Source organism: Homarus americanus, unplaced genomic scaffold (assembly GCF_018991925.1).
Source record: "Homarus americanus isolate GMGI-L3 unplaced genomic scaffold, GMGI_Hamer_2.0 scaffold47521, whole genome shotgun sequence".
Lineage (NCBI taxonomy): Eukaryota > Metazoa > Arthropoda > Malacostraca > Decapoda > Nephropidae > Homarus > Homarus americanus.
In genome coordinates this window covers 73,061-86,868 of record NW_024718149.1, presented here as the reverse complement: position 1 = coordinate 86,868, position 13,808 = coordinate 73,061, and the positions used below count along the sequence as shown (strand labels likewise).

The window sequence follows — 13,808 nt, the reverse complement described above, 5'->3', positions numbered from 1 at the left end:
AAGAATAGCTCCTAGTTTATTTCAATAAGATTAACAAACGCAACTCCCCCCCCCCCCCCCCCATGTAGCGTTATGGTGTTAAGTCATCAGGTGCTGGGAGGGCTGTTCTTCATGTGATTCCTCAGTGTTACTTGTTGAGAATCTGGTGCAGGCTGGTGTAACCGAGGCGTGACGTGGTGCCTCTACACACCAGAATAAAACACAACATTATTCACGAGGGTGACTGGGAAATGCCTGTGGATGGTTAAGCAACTCCCCGGGACCTCAGGGGCACTAGAGGTTGTTTTGTGGCCCTCCCAGGAACACTACAGGCTAGTGATTATGTGTGGCCCTCCCAGCACCACCCTAGGAGCGTCACATACAAGAGAGTGCTATAACCCTCCCAGGAGATGAGTGATTTAGGTGTGGCCCTCCCAGCACTACAGATGAGAGTGTGTGGCGTGACTTCTCCCAGCATCCTCCCACGAGAACCACAGATGAGGGAGAGTGTCTTGACTTCTCCCAGGAACACCACAGAGGAGGGAGGCTGGTGGTGGCCTTCCCAGCATTTCCTCAGGGTCACAGCAGCCCCGTCACCCAGCCCTCCACCTCCTCTCTCTCACGTCACTTCATTACGGTTTTTGTCACGCGGCAGCTGGTCTCCGTGACCCTAGTGGTGTACGGTGCTGGTAGATATCACACCATTAAGTAATTTACGGGAGATCACGTGAAGATTAGACACCCTAGCTTATTTTACCTTAATATTACCCACCATAACGCCAACCTAACGCTCATCTTATCAAATCTAACCTAATCCCCCAGGTAATGTTAGGGTGTTTAATCATCAGGTGAAACAAGGTAAGAGGGCTAATCTTCAGGTGATCCGTTGTTACATCATTAAATAGCTTACGGTTTATGTCTTGGTTAATAGATACGTATACCATTGTACCCCAGAGAACAATAAGGTATATTACGTATTGTAAGTTATAACAGTATAAATGTGATGAAGGAATTAGCATAGATAGAATATTGAATCACGTGAAGATTAGGCACCCTGGCTTATTTCACCTGACGAATGAACACCCTAACGTTACCTTTTTGGGGAGAGGTTAGGATAGGTCTAAGGTGTTTAATTATCAGGTACAATAAGCTGGTAGGGTTAAGCTTTTAAGTAAAATAAGCTGGGTTGGTTAATATTCAGGTGATACGGATTTTTTTGTCAGTTTGGTGGTCTTGTCTTGGTCACACACCCCGAGGTAGTGTGACGGGGAGGAAGCTGAGTACTTGAAGCTTAATTCATTACCACCTGGCCATATGGTGTGGGGTGGGTGTGGGTGTGGGATGCATTAGAACTGTCCGGCCGCGTTGAGGCCAGGCCACCTCACCACAAGCGCACTTCACCAAGTAATTACCAGCAGCTGAGATGAAGTGACCCTTACGGCGCCTCAGTACACGGCCGAGGGGAAAGTGGGTTACGCAAGAGGTTCCTTACTGGTGTGTGTGTGTGTGTGTGTGTGTGTGTGTGTGTGTTTTATCAATTTTATTTTCAATTTTTTATTGGATCACATAAAGATTAATCCCCAGCTTATTTTATCTTAAACTAGTCCACCTTTATGCCAATCTAACATAGTATAACCTAGTCTACCCCCCCCCCCTCTCCCAGGTAGCGTTAGGGCGGGTAATTATCAGGTGAAATAATCTGGAGTGTCATATTTTCAGGTGATCTTTTTATTTATTTTGTATTTGGCTTTTTTTTCGAGGATGGGAAGGTATAAAGATGGGGTCGGTGATGGGTGACGTGATGATGGTGTGAGGCAAGAAGATGAACATTCCCATCAGTGAGGCAGAATCACCACACACACACATTATCCATGGGTTGTGATCAAGGTCATTATATTGGTGCTTGAGTGGTGTTATAATGAAGCAACTTGGCAGCGTCCTCCTCATCCTCCTTAACGAACGCTGCCAGACTCCAGCTTCTCATTAAACATGCACGGGAGATTAGGGTGATGGTGGTAGTAGTGGTGGTGGTGGTAGTAGTGGTGATGGTGGTAGTAGTGGTGGTGGTGGTAGTAGTGGTGATGGTGGTAGTAGTGGTGATGGTGGTAGTAGTGGTGGTGGAGGTAATGGTGGTGGATGCGACACATTCTTGGCACATCTTCCTTTATTATTTGATAACACCATCGTCATTATTATTATTATTATTCTCTAATGCACATCTTTTCATCATTATTTTAAGGTACATCTCTATCACCCTTATTGTCTGCCACACCTCATCATTATTATTTACCACATCTCCCCCTCATTATTATCTTTTCGCACATCATCTTCATTATTCTCAAACACATCTTCCGTCATCATCATCACTACCACGTGTTATCAATCGAGTTTCCAATCATTAGTTTTGTGTGTTAATCTTCAGCCTATGTACTGTATACTCCGTTTAAAGAGGTGACCCCCCGCGTATATGGTCCAGTCAGTCACCCACGGTTTAATAGTTTCGATAGACGCGATGTTTGGGTTGTAGAAATTCGTGGGGTATAACAGGTGATTTGTTTTTTCGACCGGAAGTTGTAATGGAGAAGTGAAGCATTCCGGTTACTACAACAGTGTGGGGGGAGGGGGTCAGTGTATTGTGGGTGTTGCCGACCGTTGGTGCATCAGATCAAGTATATTTGTGCATATTGTTGATTCTGAGTAGCGCGTGTGGGTGTGATGTGGGTGTTGATGATTTTCTGTGACGTTGAGTGTTACAGATGAGGTGTGGAGGGTGTAGGTGTTACTGTGTGGGGGTGGGGACGGGTGTGGAGGGTGGGGGGGGCACACTCGGTCCTCCCCTCCATCTTAACCCCGGGTTGGACCTCCTCCCCTCGCTCTGCTTAATGAAGCTTCCATGGTGCTCCGAGGGGAGACGGGGACTCAGCTCTGAGGGAATAACTTTGAGGTAGGTGGTTGTGAGGGGTGAGGGAGGGACGGTGAGGAGTGTTGAGTAGTGGGGAAAGGACAAGGAGCAATGAGGGAGGGTATTGAACAGTGAGGGGGGTTATTTTCACTGGTGTTGAGGACTTGAGTGAAGATGGGAATTGTGAATAGTGAGGGGAGGGGGGCTGGATGGTGAGGGAAAGGGGAATCATAAAAAATATGAGTAAAGAGGGGGAGGGGAGGCTACTGACCAGGGGGGGGGGTGTGGACGCTAAGAAGGGGACTGGTGTTGTGAGGGGAGGGTGATAATCGTTTTAGAGAAGATGGGCGAGCTGAGAAGATGTTGTGGTCCGGTGGTCAGTGTTTCTTACAAGTGCTTGACACAAAGACCTGCCCCAACCAGCCTCCCTGACCCTTGGTGGCCCAGATGCTCTTAAAGACCTCCCAGTTGACCTCACACAACTCACAAGGGGTGTTAGAAGTAATTGACGTCGTAAAACCAGATTGAATGCCAGATTTTGGTGGGTGATTGATAGAGGTGGGGTGGGTGGTAGGGACGTCTGGGGAGTATCCTGTGTGTGTGTGTTCGGTCCCTCGTTCGCGCGTCATTGTCGACTTCTCGTGAAATCTGACAACGCGTGACTAAGAGGCCTTAATTACACCCCAGCTAACTGTCATCATCCTCTCCGGGGCTTCCTCCTCTGCTCGTCAACTGTGCACGGCTGGTTAGGAGATTGGAAGGAAGATGTTTTAATCAACGTATCGAGTATGGAAAAAAATGGGAAGAATTTCTAAAGAGTGGATTGACGAAAGCATAGACCACAAAAAGCCTTGAAATAAGAGGTAGACGAACTCGGGAACTGACCAGACAATCACTTAACACTTCTTGCGGGTTACCACACTCACTCAAACCAAAATTACATTCGTTAAGGTTGCAGCGCGTTGCAAGTCGCTGTTTCTCCCCCTTTGAATGAGTCACTCCGCTCTCCACCATTACCCGAGGGTGGTGGTGGGTGGGTGGTATCGGTCGAGGAGGGGACTGGGCGAGGGGACGTGCCATCTCATAAAGGCGTTCTCACATGGTTTGAGGGGAAAATAGTGCCCTTGTCGGCCGTGGTGGTTGTTAATTACTCCCCGGTGCGTGTGTCTGCTGCTCCTCGATGGCCAACTAATTGAAGATGATGTTGGTAGAGTGATGTTGCCGGGAGGGGCGGGCGAGGCGTGGTCACGGCGTGGGTGGGCGAGATGGGCTGTAACACGGGCTCACTAGATAGACTAGGTTATAGTGTGTGTCCATTTCTACACGAGGAAGCCAGGAACCCAGCCATATGTCATCGTATCTCAGGTCGAACCTCGTGAAGTTTGGTTAGTTTAGAACTTACACGAATTACATCAACACAACGTCTCCAAGTCCACTCTAATTTATATGTATATGTATGTGTGTATATATATGTGTATGTGTATATATATATATATATATATATATATATATATATATATATATATGTATTTGTATATATTTATGTATATATATATATATATATATATATATATATATATATATATATATATATATATATATATATATATATATATATATATATATATATATATATATATATATATATATATATATATATATATATATGTGTGTGTGTATATGTGTACATATGTATGTATGTATAGGTATGTGTATATGTATGTATAAATAAATAAAAATAATAATAAATAATAAAATTAATAAACATTGAAGTGATAACCTTGGTAACATTATGAGATGTTCTTATTACCACCATGCTATTGTACTATTCCAGATAATACTAAATGTTACATAGTACTTCCTTGAGATAAATGTATAGTATATATCAGGTGCCTAAAAGAGAGCTCAGGTTCTCAACTGGCTCAGCCATGTTAATATTGTTATTATTATCCACTTTGCATCTGTGTTTTTCTGGCTAAATAAACTGTTACAATTCAATTCAAGTTTTACAAGATTGGTGTATTTAATAATAATAATAGTAATAAACGGTTTATTAATAGAGTTGCAGCCGGTGACTGAAAATATACAGACTTACATTTGATTTAGACATAATGATATAATATGCATTGAATACATTTACAGGGCTGTACAGTACATAAATCAGGAGTTGTTTATTATTTTAACAATAGATGGGATGGTGCTGTTCTTATATCTATCAGTGCGGGCTCTTATGGGCTGAATTTTGTCATAGTGGCTGACTGCGCGAGTTGGGTGGGGGGCTGCAGGAGGTGGCGATGACGAGGGTGGTGCAGTAGTGTGTGTGTGTGTGTGTATGTGTGTGGGTGTGGTAGTGTGTGGGTGTGGTAGTGTGTGTGTGTGTGTTAATATCACTACCGTGGATTTTATTTTTATATTTCGTTAATACAAAAATAGTTGAACATATATATGAAGTCAAGACACATAAATACATACACAATTAAATTCAACCTTTGTGACATACGTACATACATACATACATACATACATACATACATAAATGGTTGTGTAACACGGCAGCCAGCCAACGTGAGGGAGGTACTTGGTTGGATTGGTAGCTTGAGTGATAAATTGTCTGTAGGTGATAAAGTATCTCTTGTCAGCTCAGGTTAAGATCTTTGTTGTGTAACCCGACGTCCTGCTGGGTGTCCTAAGTGTCTTGCTGGGTGTCCTGCTTGGGTTGTCCTGCTGGGCGTGTCCTGCCAAGAGTGGTGTTTGGGACCTGCACATCCTAATGGTGAAGGGTGTCAGCGCTGCAGGGGGTGTGAAGGTGGGGGGTGTTGTTCCATTGTTTGTATTGGAGGGGGGGTAGTCGTGCTGAGGGAAGCGAGAGGGGTGGCTTTTATTCCCCTGTCTTGCTGGGGGAGGGTGATTTTTTCCTATTTCTTGCTGGGAGGCTGGAGGGCTTTTATCCCCCCCTCTCGCTGACGGGGGAGCGTCATGCTGGGGGAGAGAGGGGTTCACGTTGGTAATGTTGATGACTGACGAGACAATGGCAGGGAGTGTACACCTGCAGGGTGATGGTGACTCTCCCTCTCTCCCTCTCCCTCTCTCCCTCTCTCTTCTTCCATGTCTTCTTCCATTTCTGTCTTTCCCCTCTTTCTCTGTCCCGCTTCCTTCTTGTCTTCCCTCATTTCGTAGAGAAGTCAGTTTCCAGTGCTGGCGTCTCAGAAAGGAGGTGGTTGGGGGGGCGGGGTGTAGGTGTATTGGTCCTCTGTCTTGGTATTCTCCTTTCTCTTGTCATTGACTGGCGGCAGAGCGTTGTATCTGGTCACTGTTATTTTTTACCGAGGGAGCGTGTTGGCGGTGGTCTAGATCACAGCTTCAGGTGGTACTTGGCTTTTGGTGGTGCGTGAAGGTGGTTTGTTTCTAACTGCTGCAGTGTATGTTGAAGTGTGGCAAGTTTTTTTTTTCGAGACCTTATTTTATTTGGTAATATTTCCGTCCTGAGTGATCTATATTTCACCTTGTGAGTGCTCCTCGTGTCTTTTAATTGATCAATGTATTTTTAGTGCTTTGATGATAGAAAACGGAACCGGAAAGTATTATTGACATAAATAGAGAAAAGATAAACATTGCAAACATTGTGTGTGAATGAATAGTGTAGAAAATAAGGAAAATGGGTGTCGAACAGTGGAAACAAAAGCCAACCAGGTAATTTGTTCTATTATGTCTAAAAACAAGATAGCCCCTTATATATCTGTGAAAAATACGGTTTCCCCGATTTTGGATGTCATATATTTTTTCTTGGCTTGTTTAAGTACGTTATTTTATATTAAATTATTGTTCTTTTTGTCTTACAGAACGAGCGGGACGTCAAACTTGGCAAGATCCTCACTAAGGGGTCCTGCAAGTCAGCCCGCTCACAACGCCTCAACTAATCACGTTCACGCATCGCCTTACCATGCTCCTGCACCCACCCCCAAGCATAAGGATTCCATGCTCGACAAATTCAAGCTCTTCAACCACAAAGAAAAAGATGGCAGGAACAAAACTACGAGTAAGAGTGAGAATCAATATATATTTTTTAATATTGATGGTGTTCAGTATTCTGTCCTTAGTTTAGTAGTTGTCTTTGTTGTCAGTTCATGATTACGTAAGTTGGATAATAGCATGTTTTTATTGTTTGTATAATTTATATATATATTTTTTTGTTTAGCTTTCTATTAGTTTATAAATTTATTAATTTATCGGGTGATAGTTTTAATTTTTGAAAAAGTTTTTGAATGGTCTTTATTATTATTATTTCGGAACAGTCAAACCCACAATAAAAAATCAGTTTAAAACAAGATTATCCAGACACAAGATTCACGTTGGAGATACTCTGCAAATATTACTTTTTGTTGGGGTTGGCAGGAGTAAAGTGTTGGCGGCAAATGCTAGAATTGATATTTTAGCGGCGTGTCCCGTTATGAGGGTGACACACACCGTCATGCTGTAGTTTGGCCTGATGGAAGTCCACTGTGGTGGGTGGTAGTGGTGCATTGTGGTTGATAGTGGTGGTGGTGGTCACATGTGGTGATGGGGCTCCAGTGGTTCATGATTGATTGTGATGTGTGCTGTGGTGGTGATAGTGGTGTGGGATACTGACTGGCTACACCAGACAAAGACTCACGGAGACAAATATCCACACTTGGGCCAACGCATTCTCGTCACGCAGTCTCCATTTAGTGCTACTGTAAGACAAGGCCCTGAGGAGATGAATGTTACAGTTCAATAGTGATGGAATGTAGGTCTCTCTCTCGTGAGTCGTCTATGATAACTTCCCTCATTATTCTACTCTCCTAATATTCTCCACTCCCATTCATTGCCGTCCGTGTTATAAATTGGAACTAGAGAAACAGATGAGAAAAGTCTCACACACACACACACACACACACACACACACACACACACACACACACACCTACCTGTGGCCTTCCAGCAGGTGTCAATCTTTCGTTCTCCCATAGGAGGATTTATGGTGTTTCCGAAATCTGTTTTATCGCTGGTGTAAATGATAATTTGATTTATGGAATGAAGTATTTGTTGGTGTGTGTGTGTGTGTGTGTGTGTGTGTGTGTGTGTGTGTGTGTGTGTGTGTGTGTGTGTGAGAAGTACAAAAGTGTGTTGGCATGTGACTCCTGGATAACAAGTCAACATAGTTTGACCTGTTTCGTTTGTATTGGTAGTGAAGTTGTCCAGCCGTAACCTCGTATTCTTTTCCCCATGTCTTGTAATGCGCGTTTTATGTGAGCTATAAAACTAAATAACCATTGACTGGAACTTACCCTCCGTAACCACAAAATGATTCAGTCTACCCTCTTAAACCTAGTTATATTTACGTTTTCTTTGATGATTTTTTTGTAGTATTTTCTGTCCATAAATGCGTATTGTATGAATGTTTAAACAGTAAATTAAAAGTTTTAATTTTCTTTATTTTTTATTTATTGCAGTTTATGGAGATGATATAGGTAAGTGATAATGGTCGTAACTACTGTAGCTTTGATGCTTGGATTGTATTATACGTATTTTTTAAAGTAATATTTTGGGCATTTCCACAATCCCCCCAACACAGTGACTCCCAACCTGCTACCGCTTCCACCTTTATTAGGCCAGGTCCAGCCATTACCTAGAGCATCACCCTCACCACCATTTACCCTTCCCTTTCCATCATCACCATCAATACTGCTTAACCTCACCACCATCACCACAACTGCTTAACCCCACCATCACCACTCCCTCGCCACCACAATACTCCAGATTAACCACCATCACCACCTCCAACATTCTCACCCCCCTCCCCCCGCCTCACCCTTCTTCACGCTCCATCCCTCCCCCACAACCTACACGGTTCTTACCTTCTCAAACTGTCGCAACACTGCCGCCACATTCTACCTCACCACCACAGTACATGAACCACCACCTTCTCCAATAGTGTCACAACCCCCTCCCTCCCTCCTTCACAACCCTCTCCCTCCCTCCCTCCTTCACAACCCTCTCTCCTCCCTCCTCCTTCACAACCCCTCCCTCCCTCCTTCTCCCTCCTCCTCCCTCCTTGCAGCCCCCTCCCTCCCTCCTTCACAACCCTCTCCTCCCTCCCTCCTTCTAACTCCCTCCCTCCCTCCTTCACAACCCCCTCCCTCCTCCCTCCTTCTCCTCCCTCCCTCCTTCCTCCTCCCTCCCTCCCTCCTTCCACAACCCCTCCCTCCCTCCTTCACAACCCTCTCCTCCCTCCATCCTTCACAACCTCCCTCCCTCCTTCCACAACCCTCTCCCTCCCTCCCTCCTTCACAACCCCCTCCCTCCATCACAACCTACACTACCTCCATCGTCGTGTTCTCTTCGCCAATGACTTGACGGAACACCACCATCTCCTCCCCCTTCAGGTAGTAGCGGTGTGAGCAAGAGGACAAGTAGCAGCAGTGGGTTCAGCTCGGCCAGGTCTGAGCGTTCCGACTCTTCCACCAGCGTCTGTTCTGACGCCAAGCCTCCTCCACTACCGCCACACCAAAGGTCAGTGCCACTGCCTCCTCCTCCTTGCACCCTCCCTCACTGACTGGCACCACTCCGCCTTACCAGTGCCACCCTCTCTCTCTCGTCTCCTTCCCTCGCTCCACACTTGCTTTTCACGCCTAATGCCTTTATTTGAATGTGTGTGTGTGAGAGAGAAAATTGTCTATATGATATGAACATCTCTTAATTGTCATAGTGTGTGCAGGGGGGAGGGGGCTCATGAAGTACGTCTCTTTGTTCATTTGACTCTTGCGTCACAAACGTGTGTCTGGTGTTTGTTGTGGATATCATTTCCACGTATATGTTGGAGTCCTTTGATGATCTAAGTGCTTCTCAAGTCACGTTATTTCTTTCATAGTCGAGTGTTTTAAAGGTCCTCTTAGACTCAACTGCGTCTCAGGTCACGGTCAGATGGGTCGTAGCGCCATGAGTTAATGGTCGTTGCGTCGCGTGGGTGGATTGGTTGTAGTATCGTGTTGACTAAAAAGATGATTGGAAAATATAATATACAGTAAAGCCACACAACGGTATATACTGTATAAACGTTGGGGAGTAAGACGAGGCGAAACAACGATGTCATAGTTACCAGAAAACAACTGGTCATGTTTACATCATCCTTCAGAGAACATGACTTAGGATTGGTTGTCTTGATCCCGACCTTTTGTTTTTGTTACATTTTATTCCTTTGCACATCTAGGTAGTACAGTATTTGTTTTGATTCTCCGTTCGTATTTTCTCTTCGTAAAAATATTGACATGTTTATTAATGGATGTGAACATTATTTTTTCTCGATTTAGAATGTTTTTGTTTTTGTTTTTTGGTTTAGCAGACCCACAAATAATTTGTATTGGAGGAAAAAATCATAATTCTTATCGAAACGCGGAATAATTTTTTAATGGTATTTGAAACGCACATATTTTAAAACAATTGGGACCTTTTTCATTGATATAAAATAAATGAAATGAAAAACATGCGGGATTTTTTTTGTGATATATTGTGTGTGTCCGGGGAGGGGGGTGTTTGAACCGCTACTTCCGGTTATTACAAGAAGTGGTGTTAGTTCCTCCCCTCGCTGCCGCCGCCGCCGTCTTGTCGCTGGTCTCTTCCTTTTGCACAAGGAAGTGGTTAAATTTTTTTTACGTTTTTTTCTAATATCTCGTTTATTAGTGATCCTATTAGAAAAAGTAAAATTTCCCGATATTAAGTGAATATATATATATATATACACTGTACAGTACAGTACTATTAAATTCACCGTTTATTAGTGGTACTGGTAAATCATTCTTAAATTTACTGTTTGAGTGATTTATAAGCGGAAAAATATACACTATTGTACTGTTAAAATCTTTTTTAGTGGCAATTATTAAAAAAATAATAAAATTTACTTGTAAGTAACATTCAAGTAATTTTGGTGTTTAGTTATTTCCCGTCTATTTGTCACATTTATAAACAAAGAAATTTAATGTAAATTTTAAGGGATTTCCTGTATTCTGGTGTCATTTAGAAACAAAGGAAATGATATTTTTTATGGTTTTCCGTTTACTTGTGCCACCAACTTGAACATTCTTAGCAATTGTACCAGATTTTTTTTTTTACTGAAATAGAAATAATTGTACAAAAAACAATTATTGTCGCCAAAATAACAGTTAAGATGATTCCGGTAGTAATGATAATGCTACTAACAATAACATTTAAATAATTCTAATAACTCTAATAGCAGTTGAAATAATCCAGAGTATTTGGGTGAAAAAATGAGGTAAGGTTATTGTGATGGATGAACCAGGATGACCAGTTATACACTGTCATCCACGTCGGCTCTCAGCGTGCTGACACCTGACGTGAGGCCAGAGCTGGTGCGGTGACGGCCAGCTGTAGCCTCACGTGTAAGTGCCAAGTCATGCTCAGATCGGAAACTCACACAAAGACTCGTTTCAGTGACTTACCGTCGTACACTAAACGAACGAACGGACTGACGGACGTGTGTGCGTGTGTCTGTGCGCGTGCGTGCGTGCATGTGTGTGTGTGTGTGTGTGTGTGTGTGTGTGTGTGTGTGTGTGTGTGTGTGTGTCCAGCTAACATTAATTACACCTGTGATTGTACATATACTGACAACTCACTGTATATATAAAGTTTGTTGCGTATACCTGCACACACACGAGCTTACCCCAACATGTATGTGTCGCTGGCCTTGTGTACACCCATTACTGACGTGTGTTGTGGTGTGGGTGTGTTGCACTAACGTGCCTGTGTACGTACAGCTTGCCAGTGAGCACGAGCAGCAGCAGTAGTGACCAGACGAGCCACACTGACGCCCAGACGGGGGTCGCCCCGCCTTCAACCAAGCCACAGGGACTCCGCGGCATCAGGTACACCCGTCACCTGTCCTTCCTCACCTTTGTTGCTTCACCTCTGGGTTGTCTTAGATGACAGAGTCGTCGGCTGGTGGATAATATTCCTGCATGCTGAGTGTCCTAAGACTTAAGGTGATGCTGTGGATTTGTTGCTCCAAACATTGAGGTAAACTGAGGAATGTAAAAGTAATATGTTCTGTCATCTTTTCCAGGTCAAAGTTTTCCAAGTCTAGCGGTAAGGAAGGGAAGGAATCCCCCAAGTCCTCGCGGAAGGATAAAGAGCGTGAGGAGTCGCGAGGGTCACCGCGGGGAGGTCACAAGGCCCACCGGGACCCCCGCTCTGAGCGTGGTGAGAGTAGGGAGAGGAGTGGCCGTGAAGAACGCGGGGGAAAGAAAAGCGAAAAGCTGACCCTGGAGCTGGATGGCGGGTCCCGCTCACGTCCTCAACACGTCCCGCCCCAAGCTGACCAAATTAAAGAGTCACGGGTGGCGGCGCTGGCCCCGCGCCCTGAGACCACAGGCCAGAATTCGGACCCCCAGCAGCCCCCAGCCCTCCCACCTAAGGAGAACTCCTACAGAGATTTCGGCCCAATTTCACAAGCAGAGTTACTCTCAGCCATGCAGCAGCAACAACAAAATCAGCAATCAGCAGAGTATGGGATAGCCTCTACTCCAGGAAGCCCTCTACTTCCAGGCACCCCTGGCACAGGTATCCCTAAACCTACAGCCCACGTGAAGGGCCAGACGAAAGCGGTGCCTCCAGAACGGACGGGACCAACGACTCCCACAGCCTCCCCCAACGTTAACACTCCCCACCAGACAAAAGACTACAACAAGATGGTTCGCCAAGGTGTGTCATCGCCCAAGGTGGGGAGTGGAGGCACTGGCTCCCCACGGCCAGCTGGCACACCTGCGGGCACTGACAACAACAATGCGCAAGAATCCCGGGATCCTAAGGGATCTCTGCCACGACAGAAGCAGCTGGGCAGACGGGAAGACTCTGCCACAGGGATCAGTGTTGCCCTGGTGAGCCCGATGCCCAACCCACGCGAGAAGGACCTGGTGACCCCCTCAGAGTCTGGGTCCAACATCAGCGAGTCGTCACAGAGCAACAGTGGGCACAGCAACAGCAACTCTTCTGGCAACTCTTCTGTAATCTATAAACCAACTAGCTCAGAGGACGGAAGTGTTACCGACTTCAAAACTCACATTAGGAAGGTAAACAACTGAGTATATCTTGTAACTTACTGTATAATAAAATTCATGAAGGAACGCTGTTGTAACGACATACTTAATATTCTGTTGTTTGTGAGATGATGTAGCTCATACACTCTTGCAATCTGCCTTAATTCTCACAGGTGGACGAGAAGCACGAAGGAGAAGACGGAGACGAAGTGATCCTCAATATAAAGCCGATGCAGCCGCTGGTTCGCGCGTCGCAGTATGGCTACATGCGTGGCCTGGGCCTCCAGACCCGCACTGTGCCTCCCTCACTACACGTCTCCAGGCTAGGTGTGTGTCTCTTCTTTGACGTTAGTCATCTTAACGACTAGAAATTTTCTTGTATTGCTTGTATTTCCTCTTTTCACTGTAAAGGCATTTATGTCTTTTGTCTCTTAATGTGAATCTTCCATTCATTTTAACCAATTCTTTACTTTTTTCTCTTTTAGTATATCCATTCCACCTTAGCTTTCTTCTGTTTGTTATATCGAGGAATAAAATATTGGCATGTTTTCAAGTGGATGACTTCTTACATCGGTGTATATTTTATTCCTATTAACGAGCAAGTTAATATGTTGTTCTAACCACAGGTCGTCTCTCCCCCACAGCCCTGCAGGACAACGCCAACACAGTGCCTCAGAAGGGAATGCGTCTCGGTCCTCACCTAAAACGACCCCCTGGATCCAACCAAGTGATCGATGCCGACTACAGCGACCTAGAGAGTGTTGAACTCACGAACGGTAAGTCATTAATGTTATATTAAATATTTGTATTTACCCCATTTATGTACAGTGTACTCTTTGAAAACGGACCTATTCTGCCTA

General features: G+C 44.7%; 1 protein-coding gene across 13 annotated transcripts in view; it reads left to right on the top strand.

The window, feature by feature from the left end:
• Positions 1–13,808, top strand: part of LOC121859221 (protein sickie-like) — a gene marked incomplete at its 3' end in the record, with an annotated part of 132,844 nt that overhangs the window by 48,157 nt on the left and 70,879 nt on the right. For 8 of the 13 annotated variants that reach the window (XM_042355956.1, XM_042355957.1, XM_042355961.1 and 5 more), the window contains 7 exon segments: positions 6,721–6,923; positions 8,353–8,370; positions 9,286–9,412; positions 11,671–11,778; positions 11,976–12,981; positions 13,122–13,275; positions 13,593–13,724. In XM_042355956.1, the coding sequence (XP_042211890.1) occupies positions 6,721–6,923; positions 8,353–8,370; positions 9,286–9,412; positions 11,671–11,778; positions 11,976–12,981; positions 13,122–13,275; positions 13,593–13,724 (1,748 nt within the window). 13 annotated transcript variants of the gene reach the window in all.